Source organism: Vulpes vulpes, chromosome 4 (genome assembly GCF_048418805.1).
Source record: "Vulpes vulpes isolate BD-2025 chromosome 4, VulVul3, whole genome shotgun sequence".
In the NCBI taxonomy this organism is placed as follows: Eukaryota; Metazoa; Chordata; class Mammalia; order Carnivora; family Canidae; genus Vulpes; species Vulpes vulpes.
In genome coordinates this window covers 17,536,368-17,559,234 of record NC_132783.1, presented here as the reverse complement: position 1 = coordinate 17,559,234, position 22,867 = coordinate 17,536,368, and the positions used below count along the sequence as shown (strand labels likewise).

Genomic DNA, 22,867 nt, shown 5'->3' with positions numbered 1-22,867 from the left:
TCACTGGTAGGGTTGATGTGGTTCCTCTGAGACACTACAGGTCTTTGCTTCACCTTGTACTAGTATGGAGTAATTGCACACTCATCTGATCTTGTCCTTTTCCCCGCCCAACACTTTGTTGAGTAATTTTTCCAATAGAAATTTCTGATCTGGCTTAAAAGCCATCAGCATGACTACCTGTTGATCATCTCTAGAATGAAGTCTAAGCACTTTAGCTTGGTATGCATAACCTAGCTCATGCCTCCTTCTTTACATTCTTCTATTATTCTCTCATGTTGTTGAATCACTCTGTTCTTGCAGATGTTGTCATCTCTGCCTGAAAAGTTGTTTTCTGACTTCTCAGTTACCAGAGATCTTGTAATGTGATCCTTTACACACACACACAAAATACACATAGATCCCTGTGGACCTTTTGTCTTGTCCACATTTGTATCCCCACTGCTTGGCAAATGGTAACAACTAAATAAAAGAAGTTTGGGGGCAGCCCCGGTAGCTTAGAGGCTTGGCGCCACCTTCTGCCTGGGATGTGATCCTGGAGACCCGGGAGTCCCAAGTCAGGCTCCCTGCATGGAGCCTGCTTCTCCCTCTGCCTGTGTCTCTGCCTCTCTCTCTCTCTCTCTCTCTCTCTCTGTGTGTGTGTGTCTGTCTCTCATGAATAAATAAATAAAATCTTAAAAAAAAATGTTTGGGGGATCCCTGGGTGGTGCAGCGGTTCAGCGCCTGCCTTTGGCCCAGGGCGTGATCCTGGAGACGGGGGATCGAATCCCACATCGGGCTCCCGGTGCATGGAGCCTGCTTCTCCCTCTGCCTGTGTCTCTGCCTCTCTCTCTCTCTGTGACTATCATAAATAAATAATAAAAAAAATTAAAAAAAAAAAAGTTTGGTAAATGAATATTTTGTGAAGCATTTTGGTTCATAAAGGTTCTTATTTTTCAGAAATAGTTCTTTTACCCTTCCACATAAATATGTTTATTTTTTTGGTAACAACTTCATTGAAATACAATTTATATATTGATTCAGTCATTCGAAGGGTATATTTTGGTGGTCAAGTATATATAAAGGCCATTCCTGCAGTAAGTTTCAGAACATTTTTCTTATTCCCAAAAGAAACCCTATATCCTTTACCCATTATCTCCCATCCTGTCCATCCTCACCAGTCTTAGGCAAACATTTATCTATTTTATATCTATGTATAGTCTCTTTGTGACTGATTTCTTTCACTAGGCATAGAACTTTCAAGGTTCATCCATGCATCATGTATCAGTACTTTATTCCTTTTTATTGCCAAATAATATTCTGTTGTACGGATGTAGCACATTTGATTTATCCATTCATTAGTTGATAGACATTTGGATTGCTTTTGCTTTTTGGCTATTATAATTAAAGTTACATTTGAACATTTGTGTACAAGTTTTTGTTTGAGCGCTTGTTTCAGTTCTTTTGGATCTGGTAGTAGAATTGCTGAGTCATTGGTGACTCTATGTTTAACCTTTGAGGAACTAACAGTTTTCCAGAGTGACTACACCATCTTCTGTTCTCACCAACAGTGTATGGAATATTGCTTGTTTCTGTATGTCCTCACTAAAACTTATTATTTATCTATGTTCAAAAAAAATCATTTATTTATTTATTTATTTACTTACTTACTTTTGACAGAGCAAGCAAGCACAAGCAGGGTGAGTGGCAGAGGGAGAGGGAGAAGCAGGGTCTCCACTGAACCGGGAGCCTGACATGGGGCTTCATCCCAGGACTCTGGGATCATGACTGGTTAAGCAGATGCTCAACCTACTGAGCTATTCAAGTGCCCTATTATCTATGTTTTGATTATAGCTAGCGTAGTGGGTGTGAAATGATAGCTCTTTGTGGTTTTTGATTTGCATTTCTTTAGTGGCTAATGATATTGAGCATCTTTTCATTGGCTTTTTGGCCATTATATCTTCTTTGGAGACATATCTCTTCAGATCCTTTGCCCATTTTTAATTGGGTTGTCTTTTTATTATTGAGTAGTAAGAATTCTTATATTTTCTGGAAGAAGTCCTTTTTCAGATAATGATATTTAATATCAGATATGTATGATTTGCAATATTTTCTCTCATTCAGTGGGCTGCCTCTTTGATTTTCTTGATAGTGACCTTGAAGCAGGAAAGCTAGGTTCTTGTCTGACAGTCAAAGAATGAATCTAACAGACAAAAGGGAGTGAATGAAAGGATAGTTTTATTAAGTGAGTATACAGGAAAAGCTCTCAAGAGTGAGAGGGGTCCCAACAGGGTTGCCACTGGGGGGCTTGTAGGGTTGGTATTTTATTGAAAGCTAACCAGGAAACCTAAATCCTTTTAACATCTCTATTGATATCACCCCTGAATAAGGACTAGTGATAATACCTTCAATGGTTTACTTCCTTTTAAGCTCTGGTCATTCTTTGTTGGTCACAAGTAGCTATCATAACAAGACCCCACCTCGGAGACCTAGGACTGGATGATCTGGCTTGTTTATTTATCTCTGGTTTCCTCACACTTTCACATTTTGGAATTTTGTGAGCCTAATCCTGTGAACCTCTTTCCCTACCTAGCTGTGCCTGCCCCTTGCTCAAGGTTTAAAGCATAAGTTTTTAATTTTGATGAAGTCCAGTGTACCGGTTTTTTCTTTTGTTATATGTACTTCTGGTACCACATTTGAGAAAGCATCTGCCAAATCCGAGGTCATGACGATTTGCCTTATATTTTAAGAGTTTATATTTATATACTTTTAGATTTTACATTTAGGTCTTTGACTAATTTTTCCCCCAGCTAGGGTTAACCCTGCTCTCTTGTATGTCATCATAGCATTATAGAAACTACAATGATAGCTTGCAGCCATGAGAACCATCTATGGGGAAAGTGTTGTTGTTGTTGTTGTTGTTGTTGTTTTTTACCTGTGTAAAGTATATAACAAAATTTATCATTTTAACCATTTTTAAATGTATAGTTAATATATAGTTTGGTGGCAGTAAGTATACTTACAGTGCTGTGCAGTCATTACTGCCATCGATCTCCAAATCTCCAGAACTTTTTTTTCGCCCAGACTGAAACTCCATACCTATTAAACAACTGTTTATTCCCTCCCTCAGCATTAAATATGATGCTAGCTTTTTTTTCTTAAACTGTTCTTTATTAGGATAAGTTCCTTTTTATTTGCTGAGAGATTTGCTATTTATAGTTTGCTGAGAGGTTTATTTTAAATCCAAAATGGAAGTTGAATTCTGTTGAATGCATTTCAGTATCCTTTTTTTTTTTTTTTTTAAAGATTGTATTTATTTATTCATGAAAGACACAGGGAGAGAGAGAGAGAGAGAGAGAGAGAGAGAGAAGTAGATACATAGGCAGAGGGAGAAGCAGACTCCATGCAGGGAGCCCAATGCAGAGCTAGATCCTGGGACTCTATCCCGGGACTCCCGGATCACAACCTGAGCCAAAGGCAGAGGCTCAACCACTGAGCCACCTAGGTGTCCTGCATTTTCAGTATCTTTGAAATAATCATAATGTGTTTTTTAGTTTGTCGATATAGTGAATCTCTTTTATTTTCAGTGTTGAATCAGTCTTGTATTTCTGGATGAATTTCACTTGACTGTGATATAGTACCCTTTTTATATAATTGCTGGATTTTATTTGCTAATATTTTGTTGAGAATTTTAGCATACAAGTTATGAGAGTTAATGGTCTGTAGATTTTTTTTATGAGATTTTTTGGTCTGGTTTTGGTATTAGGGAAATGCTGGCATTATGAAATGAATTGGAAAGTGTTCTCTCATCATTTATGTGTTGGAAGAAATTGTATAGAATTAGTATTATTTCCTTAAATGTACTCCACTGAAACCATCTGGGCCTAGAATTTTCATTATTTGAAAGATGTAAGTACAATTTGATTTTTTAACAAATATAGGACTATTCAAATTGTTTACTTTTTCTTGAGTGAGTTTTGATAGCTTGTATCTTTTGAGGGATTGGTCCATTTTGTCTTACTAGTTGGATTGATGGAGTTAGTCATTAATAGATTTCTGTTGTTACCATTTTCCTGAAGCTGTTTAGCTGGGTACTTGTCTCACAGAGTGGAAGAATGAATCTCACAGACAAAGAAGAGTGAGTAAAGCCATACAAGTTTATTAAGTGAGGATACAGAAAAAGCTCTCGGGAGGGAGAGGGGTCCCAACAGGGTTGCTAACTTGGACCTCCACTGACAGTCTTTTATTTAGAACTGATCAGGGAGCTTATGGCCTTACTAGTCTTGTGAAGTCTTGGTTTAAGTAAGGACTGGTGATAACATCTTTAATGGCTTACGTCTTTTTTAGGGTCTGATTATTCTTTGTTGGTCAAAGGTGACTGTCAAAAAAAAAAAAAAAAAAAAAACCCTCCCCCCTCAACACACCTAGGGCAGAGTAGTCTGGTTTGTTCCCTTATCTCTGATTTCCTGAACCTCAGCATTTTTGGGATTTCTGTGAGTCTGATCACATAGCACCCTACCCATTTCTCCCTATTTACCCCACCTGTCCCTTACTTATTACTGTCTGCGAGATCAGTAATGATGTCCTATCTTTTATTTCTCGTATTGTAATTTTTGTCTTTCCTCTCACCACCCACCATGGTCAGTCTGACTGAAGGTCTGTCAAGTTTATTGCTCTTTTCAAATGATCAGTTTTGTGTTTTATTATTTTTCTGATTTTGATTTCAGTGGTTTCTGCTCTAATCTTTATTTCCTTCTTTTGTTTGCATGAGGCTACATTTTCTCTTCCTTTAGTTTCTTAAAACAGGAGTTGTGGTTAATGATTTAGGTCTTCTTTTCTAATATAAGCATACAGTTACTTTAGCTGCATCCCACATATTTGATATGTTATGTTTTCATTTCCATTTAGTTCACAGTATTTTTAAATTTCCCTAAGACATTTTTGACTTATCACAATCTATCTTCAAATGATAATATATCATATGTATAGTATAAGAACCTTAAAGCCGTTTATTTGCACTGCTCTCCTCCTGGCCTTTGTGCTGTTGTCATGCATCTTTCTTTTTTCTTTTCTTTTCTTTTCTTTTCTTTTCTTTTCTTTTCTTTTCTTTTCTTTTCTTTTCTTTTTCTTTTCTCTTTCTTTTCTTTCTTCTTTTAAAGATTATATTTATTTATGAGAGAGAGAGAGAAAGAGAGGCAGAGACAGGTCCCCAGGATCACGCCGTGGGCTGAAGGCGGTGCTAAACTGCTGAGCCACCTGGGCTGCCTGCATTTTACTTTCAAATAAGTTGTAAACTCCACAGTACATTGTCATCATTTTGCTCAAAATGGATTTTCTTTTAAAGAGACTTAAATAGTAAGATAATAAGATCTTTATATTTACTCAATTTACCATTTCCAGTCCTCTTTAGTCTTTTGTATGGATTCAGATTTGCATCTGGTATCACTTTTCTTTTTCATAAAGGGCTTACTTAACATTTTCTGTAATGCAGACATGCTGATCATGAATTCTCCCAGTTTTTGTATGTCTGAAAAAGTTTTGTTTGTTTGTTTTAGATAGTTTCATTTTTTAGCTAGATAGAGAAATTAGGTTGATAGTGATCCCCTCTTTTCCAAGTTGCTTTTGCTCTATTTTTCTATCTTGCAGTATTTTTGAAAAGAAATATACTGTCTCCATTTCTTTGTTTTCCATATATAATCTTTTTTCTGTGATTGCTTTTAATATTTCCTCTTTATCACTGGTTTTAAGCAATTCAATTATCATGTGTCTTGGTAGTTTTCTTCATGTTCCCTGTGCTGGTTCATTGATGATCTTGTGTTTGTAGGTCTATAATTTTAATCAAAATTGGGATGAGGGGGAAAGCCCTGGCCATTATTTTTTATATTTAGTTTGTTTCTTGCCTCTCTCTCATATTGGGGACTCAAAATATATATGTACATTTGTCTGCTGGATACTGTCCCAAAGCACAGTAATACTATGTCTATTTTTTAATTTTCTTTTTCTTTTTCTTTTTTTTGTTTGTGCCTGCCAGTTTACTAACCTGCTTTATCTCCCTGAAGTATCTTCTATTAGTATTATCCATTGCATTTTAAAAATGATAGACAGTTTTCTTCTCTAAAATTTTAAAAATGATAGACAGTTTTCTCTAAAATTTTGATTTTATGCTTTTTATGTTTTCTTCTTTTCAACTTAGTGTTTTCAATGTTTCCTTTATTTGAACGTATGGAATACATTTATAATGTTTGTCTACTCTATCATCTGTGATTTCTGGATCAGCTTCAATTTATTGATCTTCTTCTTATGGATTGTCTTTTCTTGCTTCCTTGATGCCTGATACTTTTTTATTAAATTCCAGAAATTTTGAATTTTACTTTGTTGGCAGCTGGATAATTTTTATATTCATAAAAATATTTCTAAAGTTTGTTCTGGGATGTGGTTAAGTTACTTGGAAATAGTTTGATTGTTTGGGTGGGGGGTCTTGCCTTTAAATTTTCTTAGGTGGGACTGGGGCAGTATTCTGTATATAAGGTTAATTTTTTCCTACTACTGAAGTAAGATCCTTTTCAGTACTCTACCTAATGCCCTGTGAGTTATGAGGTTCCTGTTGAGAGCAAGCACTATTCCTTCTGTTCCTTTTGGGTCTCTGGCCTTTCTCCCACACCTCCCCAGCCTCATTTTTTTTCCCTCACATATGTGCTCTAATAACAGGATATATGAAGGAGATCCTCACCAGATTTCAGGAGTTCTCTCTCTGTGGACTTCTTTTATCTCTAATCCTCTGCTCTGTGATACCTAGCCTCTTTGACTTCTCCATACTCCTACTTTATCTTCTCATCTCAGGGGGACTGTGGGTTCTGCCTGTGTTTCCCCTTCATTACTGTAACCTGTGACCTTTTTCCAGGCTTCCGGTTGAGTATATCAGTTAGTTGGTTTCTTTTCTCCAGGGATTGTTGTCCTTTGTTGCCTGATGGCCAGTGTTCTGAGAGTTGATGCTTCATATATTTTGCAGTTTCTTCAGTTTTTTTTTCTTTTTCAGACAAAAAAGTAAATCTTATCTCTTTTACTTATTGGCCAGAAACAAAGGTGTCTATTTGGCAGTTTTTAAGTGTCCCATATTGAATGACCTACATCCAAGCCACAGGGTGAGATATATTCCAGTGTCCCATATTAAAATTGCATTACAATTTCATGTACTTTTCAGACAAATGCTTTGTAGTTTTTTAATGTAGTTTGTTTTTGTTTATTTGATTGATTGTTTGGGTATTAAGAATAAGGGTATTAACCTTCTGGTTTTGACCCAATAGAAAGACCAGTGCTATAAGGTGGAATGGAATATTATGCTACAGTGGGAAAAATAGAAAAAATAGATTGATTAAACTTAATCTGAAAATTAGCAGATGTCTGAGAACTCTACTATAAGCTGAAGGTAAATTTAAAAAATAAGTTTAAAGGCTTGAGATAAAAGTTTTTTTCTGATATCCAGGGCTATAGATGGATATTAAGAAGTAGAAGGGGAGTATGTGAGAATATGAGTTCTAGAGAATTCTAGGAGTTGTATAGTTTAATCATCTGTCTCTCTTTGTTGGGGAGCCCCAAGACCACCGTTAGGCTTCATTCCCTAGGACAACTAACTGGACTCAAAAGCCATTATACTCGTGATTATGATTTATTACAGAGAAAGGATACAGATCAGTATCAGCAAAAGGAAAAGATTCATGGGGTGAAGCCAGAGAAATTAGGCACAAGCTTCTAGGTGTCTTCTTGCAATGGAGTCACATGAGAACATAGCTTAATTCCATCTGAAACAAAGTGACACTATGTGTAAAGTGTTATTGACCAGGGAGAATCATCTGAATTTTGGTGTCCAGGGTTTTACTGGAGGTCAGTCATGTAGGGATACATTAGCTCCATGTCTGAATTAGCTACTTAAATTCCAGCCTTTTCCAGAACAAGAACAGATGTTCTTAAATCACTTTGTCAGGGTAAGCTTATCTGGTCAAACTGGTACAGCTTAGCCTAAGGCTTCACCTACAAAAACATTCTTTATCAGGTACAATATTTAAAAGGTCCAGAGATTATCTCCCAGAAGGCTGCCAATGGCAAGTCCTAGAGACTGGCCTTTCTTTTTATTATTTTTATTATTTTTTATTTTTTTAAAGATTTTATTTATTCATGAGAGAAAGAGAGAGAGAGAGAGAGGCAGAGACACAGGGAGAGGGAGAAGCAGGCTCCATGCAGGGAGCCCGACATGGGACTCGATCTTGGGGCTCCAGGATCACAACCTGGGCCGATTAAAGGCGGTGCTAAACCGCTAGGCCACCAGGGCTGCCCAAGACTGGCCTTTCTTTAGAACAGGCAAGGTTTAAGCAACTCAGGTCTTGTGAACTAAACCTTTTTGAACACTATCCCTACTTACTAACTCCATGCTTTATTTGGGTTTCATTAGTTTTTTTCTGATGTCCTTTGTGTATTTCAGAATTCCATCTAGGTTATCACGTTACATTTAGTTATCGTGTCTCCTTGGCTTTCTTGGACTTTGAGAGCATTTATTCTTAGCTTGTTTTTGATGCCCTTGATGGTTTTGAGTATACTGTCCGGTCTTTTGTAGAATGTTCCTCAGTTTGAGTTTGGCTGATGCTTTTATTACGGTTAGGCTAGGATATTATGGGTTTTAGAGAAGAACACCACTGAGATGAAATGCCATTTTTATCCCAGCTTAACAAGGACATATTATTAATTTTGAACTTAATTTTCTGATTTAAAAATCCTTCAGCCCCTCATGAATACTTAATGAGATTTTAGGTGGATTGCTGCTCACATGCAAAATTTGTTCTCCATGGTTTTTTAAAATCCGTGTTTAACTGCCTTACTGCTATGCTTTTTCAGTAGTGTCTTGATGTCTAATGTGCACAACTTAGATTTTCCTAGAGATAGCAGAGAAAAGAAGCCAGGAAGGAGAATGATAACTGCTCAAGTCACAGATTAGGGAAGGTAAAATGGGTCTCTTTTATCAGATTACAATCTGGAGTAAAACTCAGGTCCCTCAGTATAATTCTGCCATTGTCTTCTTGTGCATCTCTTCTTTTATATTATTCCATTATTAATGCATTTGTTTAACGTCTGCCTCTTCTTCCAGACAGCTCAATGATGTAGAGACCATGTCAAATTTTCTTTCTTTTCTTTTTCTTTTCTTTTCTTTTTTTTCTTTTCTTTCTTTTCTTTTCTTTTTCCATGTCAATCTTGTTCATTCTTCCTATCTCCTTCTGTGTACCTACCTATATTTCTAGATAGAGCCTGGCCAGACACTCCAAACATAACAACCTTGCAGTAAAATGAATGTATCAGAGTGAATGAGTGAATAAATGAGTAGTAAGTGAATGAATATTTTATATTAAAACCTCTACCACCTGTACCTATGGAGCCTGACTCTTTTGTTGATACCTGTAACACATGAACCCCCCCATACCTATCAGAAGTTATAAAAGATACACAAATTCCTCCCTAAGATAGTTAAGTTTTGTTCAGGAGTCTACCGCATAGGGTTGCTTAGTTCCTGAGACTTGCTTGACCTGTCTTACTGAACTCAGTACATGCCTAAAATATATGTCTCATTTCTCTAGGTAACTTATTCCCCAGAATTGTCTCATCATATCTTTCAGGCTTGGTTCCCAAGTTGGTTCTATCCTGCTAACCTTTATATCCCTAGTTGTTACATGTAGCACATTCAGCATCCAGGACAAGCTTTAACTGTAAGGTAACATCCTTTGTTCTTTTTCTGAATATTGACTCTTAGTACTGTGCTATAAGAATTATTTTCTGATATCCCCTTTACTCTGTCATGGCTTTCTCCTTATATCTGTTACCTTAACCCAAAACGTCAATAGTAATCTTCTTTCCCCAACATCTTGACTTTCTGGCCTGCATTGGTTATTCTTCCCCATGTGGGAACTTCCTTTCTGGTCTATATCTCACAACACAGAGGGAAATTTTCTTTTATAAGTTTGCTCAGTTTTCTGACATAGAGGGGACCTTCTCCCTTTGCTTCCTATTTCACAAAAATTTGGAGCATCTCTGGCCAGTCTTGACAGGGGAGTGTTTTTCTTTCCATTATGCAAAACTTTTTATTGTCAACCAACCATCAAAGGAGATCAGAGGAAATGTCTTGAATTTATGATTCAACTATTTGGACAGATCTGGGCTACAAAATGTCATGCAAGGCATATGTATAGCCTTTGTACACTTTTACATGTTAGCAACACTTTTTCATTAGATCTGACCACACATGCTGGCTTATCCCTAACTCTCCTATTTTTCCCATCTCACCTCCTACCAGCCCATCCCCCTGCTATTTCTGTCTCCTATGCTGCTTTATTTTTAAATTAATATAAGGGAAATATGTGTGTGCCTATTAATTTATTCCTTTACTAGACATTGAACATCTGTAATACACAAGACACTATCTGTTAAGAAGATCCTGATGATATATAACAAAAGAGCCCTTCTGTTTAACTATTTACTTGTAAACTCCCAAAGAAGACTAATCAGGACAAAACTCATTTAAAAATGTTTACTATTTAAAATATTTTTTTCTGGACCATTTATATTTCTTTAGTATTGAGACATTTTGTCACTATTACCTGTGGTTAATTTAAAATTTACTTGAGAAACTTGTGAACATATGCTTCTTTAGCACTTGGGTTTGGGGAATCAGTCTTTCTCTTTCTTCTGTTCATACATTTTTTCATTTCCTTTATCCATATTCCTTTATCTTTTCCCAGTTCTATGCCAGAGTAAGAATGGCAGGGATTTTCTAAGCAGTTTCCTTAAATATTCAAAGCATTTTTCTCTCTTCACAGTTAAATTATTTAAGGAATTTGGTAAATTAGAAAAAAACATAAAATATTTTAATGAGATAAGATTTTTCTAAGTGAAACTTTATATAATTTTCTTGATTTTTTTTTACTTTTAAAATTATTGCTGCTGTTATTATTTTTTTTTTCTTGTTTAAAGTTTCCATTTTTTATGAGATTTTTCCTGGACTTGCTTATCTGGCAAAGGTAGGTTGGATTTTAAAAGCTCTTTTTGGAAATGAGTAACAATGTTTTTAAAAGATTTATTTATTTATTTTAGAGACAGAATGAGTGAGAGACCATGCACACACGATAGGGAGGGTGTAGAGGAAGAGGAGAGAGAGAACCCCAAGCAGACTCCTTGCCAACTGTGGAGCCTGTTGTCGGGTGGGGAGGGGAGGGTAAGGATCAGTCCCACAACCCTGAGATCATGATCTGAGCTGAAATTAAGAGTCGGACACTTAACCAACTGAGCCACCCAAGCACCCTAACTTATTTTTAAGTTGAGTTAAATTATAGAGTTTTATGATCTAAGGGAGGCTTATTTAAATAATAATATGTTATTATGTTATACAAGGTTTATATGTAACCAGCTCTCTGAGGACAGATTATAGTAAACTTATTAAAATATGATCATAAGATAATGATATTTTGGAAATTGAACTCAGGTTTTAATGTAACCATTCAACTACTTATGAAATTTATGCAGTTTGAAATTTGGCTAAAACATTTGCCTTTAAGTTGATCATACTTTCCATGATATTTGCAATTTGGGGATATATCTGTGATTTTTTTACTTGAATAGTTTATTTCTTCTTTACCTTAATTTTTTTTTCCTTATTAATTAGAAGTTATAGGAGCATCTGTTTCCCTTTAAATGATTTAAAAGTGAGATCCTTAATGTTACTTACTAAAGAACAACAAAATCACCCAGATTAGTGGCAGTTTGCAATTAGTGGCAAAGTTTTGGTGTGCAGTTTCTTTTTTTCTTTCTCATCTACTTTTTAAAGCTCTCTCTACTCTTAACCTCTGAAATTTTAAAATATTTTCATCCAAGCTTGCTTATGTAAAATGGAAGTGAAACAGGAAGAGGGGGATAAAGTGAGTGGAGAGAGAAAAGAGAAGGAAAAAAATGCTTAGAATACTTAGCTCCTCTTACTACCCTGTGCATATATTTGTACTTCCCTCACAATTTACCTACTTTACTTTTAAGAGTCCTCACTTAGTTGTCTTTTTTGTTGTTGTATTTTTTCTGAAGTTTTTATTTTTAATGGATTGGGGTGAGAGAGAAACTGTAGATGATTTATGGCACTATAGTTCAACTGAAACTTTGACTTTTTTTTTTTTTTTTCAAACCCTCCATAGCACGTGTTTTTAAAACATGGGGGATTTTTTTTTTTTGTCTTTTCACTATATAAAGCTAATGGCTTTCACTTATTTTCCCTTAGAGCTAAGAACACATTTTGAATACTAACTGCTTCCTAATTTTGCTTTACCTCCACTAAAGAGGCATTTTGAATATATTGATACTTCTTTTGGATCTTGGAGGTTGGGTTTTCTCAACTTATTTCTCTCTGAATTATTTAGTATCTTTAGTAATTTTATATGTTTATGATTTCTAAATGAAATAAATGTATTTTAAATATTTGAATTGGTTAAAGGCGAAGGTGTGATCCTGCAGAGAATTTTGAACAGGCACCAAACCACTTGCTACTCCTGGCTTGTCCTCCTGCTGGGACTTGTTAGCATGAAAGAACAAAATGAAAAGTACTCTTTGTCACAATATTTTCTATAAAAATAACACTTTCAAAAGAATATTTTTTGTACCTGACAGCATAAAACTTGGCATGTAACAAACATGAGCATCTTGACTCACAAATGTGTAAAGACATTATCAGTCCCTCTGGAGCTACTGAATTCCTCTCATTGTATTTCTCCCAATATCTGCAGTTCAGTTCATTACTTTTTACTTAGTCCTCTTGGAACTTGTCCATAAGTTGTTTTTTTGTTTGTTTGTTTTTTTAAACATGACCATCAAGTCTTTTGGTTTCTGTTGGGTATGCAGTTTGAGGGGTTCTTTTGTTTTTGTTTTGGTTTGTGTGTTGCTGGATGGATGCTTGTCCAGAAAGTCCTGTAAGAGGTTTATAGAGGGCATTTCCCTTGGGAAATTTATCTCACTGCTCTGTCCGTACTTGTTTGACAGCTGTTCCTTTACTTCTAACTTTATTATTAATTTAAAAAGTTATAAAGCCATATGTGAGCAGCTGTTCACTATTTTCATTAGGACCAAGTAAGAAAGAAAGGACCCAGCTATTATCAGGAGTGATTTAAGTTAGATTGTAGGAATAATTTTCTGGCAGTTATGATATAGTGTAACTTATTAAAAAGAGAGTTACAGAATTTTTTTATTTTTTTAAAGAGCATAAAATAGTGTTTGTTGAAAGATGAGAGGAATTGAAAGATGAAATACTGTCTGAAGGTAGGATAGTGAACCAGCTAGTTTTTGAATTCCTGTTCCAGTTTTAGGATTTTATGATTTCATGCTGGTATTTATTCTTCTCTGACAGACTAACTTTTCCCATAACTTTCTGTGCTTTAAGATTCTTCTGTGCAATAGTAAGCTCTTTAAACTGATTTATATTCATTTTTTAATTGATATCTTAGCTGTAGATTTATTTATGATTTACTTATTCATTTATTTGGCATTTAAGTGCTAAATTAAAATATGTAAAACCTGTTTAGTTTAAGAAATGTAATGATCAAACACAAAGGAAAAGCATAGAAAAGTTACAGTAGTTCTAGATTGCTCATGAAACTACAAATACAATTGCCTGAATGGCTTTTATCTTTTGTTACTAGTCTTTCAAAATATAACTATTCATTGTAATCATCTTTCTGACATTTAAATAAAATAATACCTAGTATTTATTAAATAGTTACGGTGTGCCAGGCAAAGTGCAAATAATATAAACTATGCTGTTTAATTCTCACAATAAAACTGGGAGCTTAGGTTTTATTATCCCCATATTCTAGATGAGAAAATTTAGAAAGATCAAGTAAATTGCTCAAAGTCATACAGTAACTGGAAGATCTATAATATCAAGAAATATAGGAAGTTTTAAAAAAGCAGAATATAAAATTGTGAATACATTATGATCTCAGTGAACACACACACACATTTGAAAGGCTGTAAGGTACCATTAACAATGGTTACTTTTAGGTGTTGGGAAAAGAGATAATTCTTATATTATCCTTCTAATTTCTTACAGACTGTATCTATTCTAAGGATTGCTGATACATAATCATTTGAGGTGGGAATTACTTTTTTTTTTTTCAGGAGTTAACCTTGATTCTTCTCATTCCCTCATTTTGTAATCAGTAAGTCCTTCTGGTTTTGCCCCCAATATATATGCTCATGCCTAAATTGGCCCTTCTTGCCGTCTCACTGCTGTAATCCTGCTCCAAGCCACCATCCAACAGTTGTTACATATCCAATTTTGCCCCCCCTCCAAGTACTTTCCCCATGCAGTAATTAGAGTGATTTTATTTTTAATCTCTTACTTACTGTGCTTTAACCCTGAGAGCAAAGATTTTGTAGACCAGCCCTTGGTATGGGATTGAAAATGGAGTAGGCACTTAGTGGTTTTTTGAATGGATGACAGTGGCATGGAAAGGTGTTTCATTGCTCTCAGATCACCTTGCAGCCAGTTGACAAGTGACAATAGGAAACTGCTTTAGACTTAGTTGTAGCTAGCTCTCTGTGTGATGGATTACAGTAGTGTTTTTTTGATCCATTTATTTTATTCCTTTTTCATTCATTTGCTATCATTTTCACATTTGAATACCTTGACATAAGTCTTACATATATATGTACAATTTCCAAATGCCTGTCCTCACTATCTCACCTATCTTAGAACTGTAAAACTGTTGTATTTTTTTCAGTAGTTTTTGTATCACTTTATGGGGAGACAGCTATTTTGTGTCTTTTAAAGACTGTGTCTTTTAGGATACTCTTCTTATTTCTTTTTCTAGAGTACAAAATTTTGAGGACATTTTCTCACTTGTCTTTGTGCCCTCACAGTTACTAGCACAAGCCCAGTACATAGAAGACATTTCTTAGTTTATTGAATTTATTTCACTCATAAATTCCAACCACAGGATAGTAACTAAAAACTATTCCTAATTTCCAAACATGTTCCTTTTTCTCTTTTAGTGTGACTCAGGTGCCCAAGTCTGAATTGTGGCTGTAACCACAATTGATTCTGTATTCTTTTTTCACCACCCCTTCTTCAGATATACTTAATTTTTAAGACTCATTGATTTGCTTTATTTAATATAGTTTACTATGGTTTAATACAGCTTTAATCTTGTTTTTCCTCTATATAGCCCCACTGCTACTACTTAGTGCAGGAAATCACTATCTCTTATCTAAATTACGAGAGGAGCCCTCTCCAAGTTTTAATCCCTACTCTATCTTGTGACCACAGTTGTCTTCCAACTGTGTTCCAAATGATCATGTCATTTCCCTGATTAACTTGTTCTCCACATCTCTCAGGATAAGGTCTAAACTTCTTGATACCTTATGAGTTTTCTAGGTCTGATAGTTTCCTACTTGTAGTTCTCCTGATGTATGTTGCTATTTTTTGTCTCTCTCCTCCCATGGTATCTACCATTCTTTTCAGGTGGCTAGTTCCATCAGGTCCCAGCTTATATATCACCTCTGAAAAGTTTTTGTGGCCTTGCATTTAAATTCTGTGACTAGGGGATCCCTGGGTAGCTCAGCGGTTTAGCATCTGCCTTTGGCCTAGGGCGTGATCCTGGAGTCCCGGGATTGAGTCCCACATTGGGCTCCCTGCATGGAGCCTGTTTCTCCCTCTGCCTCTCTCTTTCTCTGTGTCTTTCATGAATAAATAAATAAGTAAAATATTTAAAAATAAATAAATAAATTCTGTGACTGTAGCACATACCATTATGGAGATATGCCTCTTTAAGGAAGTATTCCATCAGGTCAGAAACTCAGTATGGACAAGAAGTATTTTGTCCCCAGCAACCAGCATATTATGAAATAGGTAGTCATTATATGTTAGATTAATTAATATTTCTGCAGATGACATTGCCTCATGTTTTCCTCAGAGGGTAAAGACCTTCTGGTCTAATTCTCTCAACTCCCTGCTTTCCCACCAGTCTTATGCTTTTTATCTTTATCCTTTTACACTCCTTTCCTACCACTGTTTGGCAAGACAAGTACTTAACCAAACTATAAGGAGGTAAATGCATTAGGAATGGAGGAGTATTGACTATCTTCCAAAAAGTTTCAGTGGTGAAAAAGAATGTGATAGAACATTAGGTAAAAACAATATCAAAGTAAGGTTATTTTGAAGGATAGGGAGAAACAGAATATTTGTTGGCTGAGGAAAGAATATAATGAAAAATATAGTCAAGGCAGGAATAGAGACTAAAGACGACTGAGGACAGGATTATTTCACTTTTCTTCTGTTTCTTACAGCCTTAGGGCAATGGACCAATTCCTCAGCATAAACTACTAGGTCCATGCAGTGGCATTGGTGTTTTGGCTTCTTCCATGCCAGTGAACACTAAGTTTTCCAGTAAAAGCATCTTAATTTCTCTTGAGGGACAAGCCCTTTCCAAATTCTGGTCCACTTGACTCTGTTTGCTAGTACTCCCTGATCCTTATTAACTAAAGGGATCATCTTTTATCACACGGATTTCTTTGTGTTTATATTGGTAATTTCCATGTGTGGTTCACAGAGGTACTAAATATCTGTTATTAAGTTCCTTTAAAAAACTCTTTTTTTCAAGACTCTTTCAAAACTGATTAAAAACCAAACACAAAATGTATTGAAAACCAAGTTTTCTCATAATTAAGATTTGCCAGTTTTATTTAGTTTCATATAAACCTGAGGAAAAAAATCCTCCGTAGGCATTTATAGGCATATAATTGAGTTTTTTTATAAAATGTCATTGATTAGGAAAAATATATTTCTGCATTAACCATTAAGAAAATTTTATCTGTATATGTGTACTTATTTAAATTAGTTTAAGTAAGTATTCTGTTCTAATGCTCTATTACTCAAAGGAAAATTCAGGGTGCCTGGGTGGTTCAGTCAGTTAAGCAACTGACTCTTGATTTCATCTCAGATTTGTGAGGGTGAGCCCTGAGCTGGGTCTACTCAGGGTATGGAGCCTGTTTAAGATTATCTCTTTCCCTTCTTCTCCATGTCTCTTCTCTCTCTCTCTCTCTCTCTCTCTCTCTTTAAAAAAAAAAAAAAAGTAAAACTTAAAACATCCTCCAAGAAATGGAAAGTCTGCTCCTCATGGAGCATGTTTGCAGTGTGCTCATCTCATTTTATAGGTCTAATAATTGCATGATAACAATTGAATGGGCATCATGCAGGATCATAAGAATACACTATCATTTTAATATTTACAAGTTTAAGGAGTTGCATCTCTGACCTTTACATTTCTGATAGTTATTATAAATATAGCTTTTATACATTATATGTAACATATATGTACTGTCTGTGTGTGCTCATATATGTGTTTGTGTTGTATGTGTATGTATTCTACAACTAAACTACTGATGTAATTATACCACTCAATTCAGTAACCTTGTTAATCTACTTGACCACTGCTTCTTTAATACTCTATACTTTCTGTTCTCTCTATTCAGTTTTTGATAGTCGTTGACTACCCTCCTTTTTACATTTTTTTTTAAAGATTTTATTTATTTGAGGGAGTGAGAGAGATCACGAGCAGGGGGTGACAGGCAGAGAGGGGAAGCAGACTCCCCACTGAGTCAGGAGCCCGGTGTGGGGACTCCATCCAAAGACCCTGAGATCATGACCTAAGCCAAAGGCAAGTGCATACTCAGCTGAGTCACCCCTGTTGACTACCCTCCTTAACACTTTCTTCCCAGAATGTTTATTTCTATGAGAGTATGCTGAAGTACTTAGAAGTGTCTTGGTATCTGCATCTTAATTTAAAAAGACTCGATGGCAAATTTAAAAATTGATAAAGTATGTGTGTTTGCATGTGTGCTATTTGTGTGTAGAGAGAAAGTGAGAGCATGCACCATAGCATATGTGGCAAATATTTAAAAATTGGTATATGTTTCAAAAAATATGTATACACTTATTGTGTCCATTTTTTTGACTTTTGTGTATGTTTGAGAATTTTCAAAATTTAATTAAAAAATAAAAGGAAAAGAAAAATCAGACCAGCGTGTGACAACTCTGGTGCTGAAAAAACAAAAACAAAAACAACTCTGGTGCAATTTTAGGTAGGCCTGGTTTTAACAGTAAGTCACCTCCTGTGGTAAACAGTCACTTGATCCTGCTGATGATAACTGGATATTTTTAGGGCCATAAGCTTATGTGCATTGATCTCAAGTTTAATTTTAGTTTTATTATTTGGTAAAATCAGAAAAAAAAACCAAAAAAGGCAAAGCCCAAGGCTGATGATACTGCAGGGAAACTTATACATGTATCACTTATGCTACTAAAATAAATAGAGTGGTTGGGATAGTAAACTGACATTATGCATCAAGGACCTAAAAAATGTTCATGCCTTTTAATCCAGTAATCTTACTTTTTAAAGATAAATCCCAAGAAAACAATTTAGAAAAGAATAATTAAATCCTGATCTCAGGATTGTGGTTAATAATACAGCATTCTTCTGGTTCTGTGGACAAAAAACCCAAAACAACAAAGTCCCTCTCTCCCCCGAAACCATGCAAATTCTTTTTAAAAAAAAAAAAAAAAAAAAAAGACTTTTTTTCTGATATTAACAAACAAAACCTTTCTCTTTTTTGGATTTGTGATTTTTTTTGTTTTTCTGATTTTTTTCTTCCTCTGTTTTCCCTCTTCTTGCCTCTTAAATGTAGGTATTTCCCAGCAATCTCCCTTTCACCCACATCTCTCTTCTTGTGGTCACAATTTTAATTGATCTCATGGTTTTTATTGTTTGTATGTAGATCTCTCTGAAATAGAAAATTCCAGCCCTATCCTCTTTCCAGAGCTCCGTTTGTGAAGTTTCCGTTCCAACTGCATCCTTTTTGTCTCTTGAATATTATCCTGTTCTGTATTTCAACTCTATATCCAGAAAGAAAAGTTTATCTAATATATTTTCCCTCTTAAAAATTATTTTCATGTTCACATACTATCAACTCATCTTGAAATCTTCAGCTTTACATTCTTTCTCCTTCTTACTCTACCCTCAAAACCCTCATGCTGTGGACCTGCAGTATCACTCCTAGAGTGTCTTCATCCTCTGTGTGGAGTTACCCTAGTTTATGTTTGTTTTTTTATTTTAAGAATGTTTCTGATAGGTCCTAAATTGATCTCCCTGCATTCTTTCTCTCTTCTCTCTAAATGAATCTTGTCAGAGAAGTCTTCCTAAAGCACAGACCAGACTATATCACTCTGCAAATTAAAAATCTTCAAAGGCTTCTTATTATGAGGAAAGAAGTTCTTGAACTCCATCACCTAGCCTTCAGGGTCTTCCACTTTATAGTTTCAACTAACTTTACTTTTTAAAATTTCCTTCCTCATATCTTTTTTCTCTTACTCCATACTTTTTTCTGAGCCTTTTGTAATTTTTTGGCCTCTACCTGAACCATTCCCTGTTTTCACATTTCCAGATCTCATCCATGTTTAGAAGTTGGCTTTCAGATTAGCCTTCCAGCTGGAAGTAATCTTTTCTTCCTGGGAACTCCCAAAAGCTTTTTCTGTGTCTTTGTTACCATGCTTAGCATCCTTTCCATTGTACTGTGATTATTTATGTACATGTTACTGGTGGTAGTTAAGTTCTTTAAAGTTTGGGTTCATGTCTTGTTCTTCTGTTTCCTGTGTATATTATCTGATATGTAGTTCTTAATGGATATTTACTAAGTAAATAACATGTAAAGAATTGTCTTATTTTGGGGGTTTCTTTGTTGAGAAAAAGGAACAAAATTTTAGGGATATGTCATTAATATATCAAAGACAGAAAAAATCATATGCTCCCTGAGGACCTACAGAAATATTTTTAGAAGTAATATATAAAGCAAATAAATTTGCTAAAAAGATGTATATAGATGAGACCATGAATCACTAATTCAAACCATTTTCAGTCATATGAAATCTAATTTTTATTTTTATTTTTTATTTTTTATTTTTTTTATTTATGATAGGCACACAGTGAGAGAGAGAGAGAGGCAGAGACATAGGCAGAGGGAGAAGCAGGCTCCATGCACCGGGAGCCTGATGTGGGATTTGATCCCGGGTCTCCAGGATCGCGCCCTGAGGCAAAGGCAGGCGCCAAACCGCTGTGCCACCCAGGGATCCCTGAAATCTAATTTTTAAAGCTGTCTAGAAGATAGACTTAACAGTATGTTTGATCATTTAAACATTTATATAAGCAGAAAATATTTTCTTTAGTAATTCTGTAATTACAGCTCACATTTCATGTATTCTAATTTATTTCTAAATAGAACTTTTTAACTTTTAAGGATCTTCTAGATTCTTTTTTTTTTTTTTAAGATCATTTATTTATTCAGAGAGAAACAGAGAAAGAGAGAGAGAGAGAGAGAGGCAGAGACACAGGCAGAGGGAGAAGCAGGCTCCATGCAGGGAGCCCGACATGGGACTCCATCCCGGGTCTCCAATATCACACCCTGGGCTGCAGGCAGTGCTGAACTGCTGTGCCATCGGGGCCGCCCAGGATCTTCTAGATTCTTAAATGCTTCTTATTCCCCCTCTTGCACTTTTTATTGATTCTTTTTTTCCCCCTCTGTTTGTCCTGGCAAAACTTACATTTAGATAATGCTCTGTTTTACAGGTATCTTGGTCAGATATAGGAGGACTGGAAAATATCAAACTGAAGTTGAAACAGGCTGTGGAATGGCCCTTGAAACATCCAGAGTCTTTCATTCGAATGGGTATTCAACCACCCAAAGGAGTTCTTCTGTATGGACCACCTGGATGCTCTAAGACAATGATTGCAAAGGCTTTGGCCAATGAGAGTGGCCTCAATTTCCTAGCTATAAAGGTAAAGTGTTAAATTTTTTTATTGCTACCTTTCTTCCAGCCCCACTAACACCTTTGATTCTTACCCTTAGGAAAACATGAAAAGGCATCTTAAGGAGTAGCTGATTTTTTTTTTTTTTTTGAGGTTGAGCAAGATAATATAGGGCGATGAGTTCTAAATAAATTAATGCTTATAATCGGCAAAACGTGGCAGACAATAGGAGACTACTTTATTTAGTTTTGTGAGTCTCAGTATTTCTTACATCCATGTATAGTATAGAAACCAGTTTGGTTTAGTTTCTACATTTTTAAATTGTGCTAATAATCTCTTGCTTAACTAAGATTTAATTATAAATATGACTGCAAACTTAATATTTATACAGAGAGAGTTTTCAAAGAAATCAGATACTTTATATGGCAAAACTAAATACATTTAAACACTTTTCTAGTTAGGGAATATATATGTACAAGGTTTCTGTTTGAAACACATACATACATTATTTGTTCATTGCCATACCCCTGTTACTTGGGGTAGATAATCTTACTCAACATGTAGTTTTACATTTACTTTAGGGCCAGATGTTTTTTTTTTTTTTTTTAAGATTTATTTATTTATTTTAGAGAGAGTACCTGAGCATAAGGGAGGGACAGAGGGAGGGAGAAGGAGAGAGAGAACCCTCAAGCAGACTCTGCTGAGTGTGGAGCCTGCTAGGACTCTGAGATCATGATCTGAACTAAAATCAGGAATTGAACACTTATCCGACTAAACTACCCAGGTGCCCCAGGGCCAGATATTAATTTTTAAATGAACTTTTGTGTAATTTGATCGTCTATCCAGTTACTAAATATACATATATAAAACCTTGAATCCATTAGTGGAAAGGACTTTATCACAAAAATATATACTTCAGTCTGTCAAATATGAAATTCATTTCAGAAAAAGCACATGATAAAAGGCTCTGTTTTGATAGTACCAGGGAATTTTTTTTATAACAAAATATGTTTTCTATCTTAGAACACTGAAATCCTTGGCAGCTTGAAAGCATAAAATTTATTTCAGATTAGAGTCAATTTTTTACTTAAAATTTTTTTGAAATAATGTTTAGATATGTTTAGGCTATTTGCTTTTTAAAAATACGTATCTTCACAATCACTAGTGTTTACATATTTGTGATTATTTGGTGGAAGATATTAGATACTGAAGATAGGAGAAGGAGGACCATTTTCACAACCACTTTTAAAGCTGGCGGGTTTAAATGTTGGAGTAATGAGTAATTTTGAAATTTCAGAGGCATCTTGATTTCTCTTTGATCCCTGTTCTCTTATCTCATGATAATGGACATGACCATTTTACTGGCACTTCCTACTCTTTTTACTGTCACCTCCATTTTTCTGTGCCTACCTTGTATATTCCACGATTATATATTCATAATCCTTGAATTTTTTTCTGTCAATTGGAAATCTGAAACTTACATGATGAGAGCTTTACTCGCAGTTATTTACGCTGGAATCTCAAAGAGGAGTGAGCACATGTATTTTCCTACGAACTAGTGTCTCATTCTTATGTGATCTAAGATAACTGTTCCAGATGTTACCAGGACTACTTTCTGGCCTATCATAGGAGTTCTTAGAAATACATTTATTACTGTTTTTGAGTACAAAACATTTTCATAACTTTAGACAGTTTTACTTTTTTCTTTCTTCACTGTGAGAAAATGTACAAAGACTTTTTGAAAAGTTTATCTTTTATCTTGCACACTGTTCATGTAAAATAGGCATGCATCTGTTAACTTATTTGAGCCTTTTCACTAAGTTCATTTTCATTTTTCTTTAAGTCACACACACAAAGGATATGTGATGTTAAGAAATTTTCTTATTTAGTTGAGTTCATACTTGCCAGAGATAATTATGTATTCTACTTACTATTTTTTTTTATTTTATGTGGATTTTTATTCAATATACATTTTAGTATAGTTTGGCAGTATTCAGCTTTTTTAAAACATTTATTTATTAATG

The 22,867-nt window shown here is 35.1% G+C and overlaps 1 protein-coding gene across 8 annotated transcripts in view; it reads left to right on the top strand.

Moving 5' to 3' along the window:
* The window catches only part of AFG2A (AFG2 AAA ATPase homolog A), a 530,081-nt gene that overhangs the window by 50,144 nt on the left and 457,070 nt on the right, over nucleotides 1-22,867 (top strand). For all 8 annotated transcript variants that reach the window (XR_012000935.1, XR_012000937.1, XR_012000934.1 and 5 more), the window contains exon 11: nucleotides 20,664-20,873. Coding sequence is in view for 4 of the 8 variants with exons in the window: in XM_026016788.2 (XP_025872573.2) it covers nucleotides 20,664-20,873 (210 nt within the window). In the remaining 4 variants the exon portion in view is untranslated. The remainder of the gene's footprint in view (nucleotides 1-20,663; nucleotides 20,874-22,867) is intronic.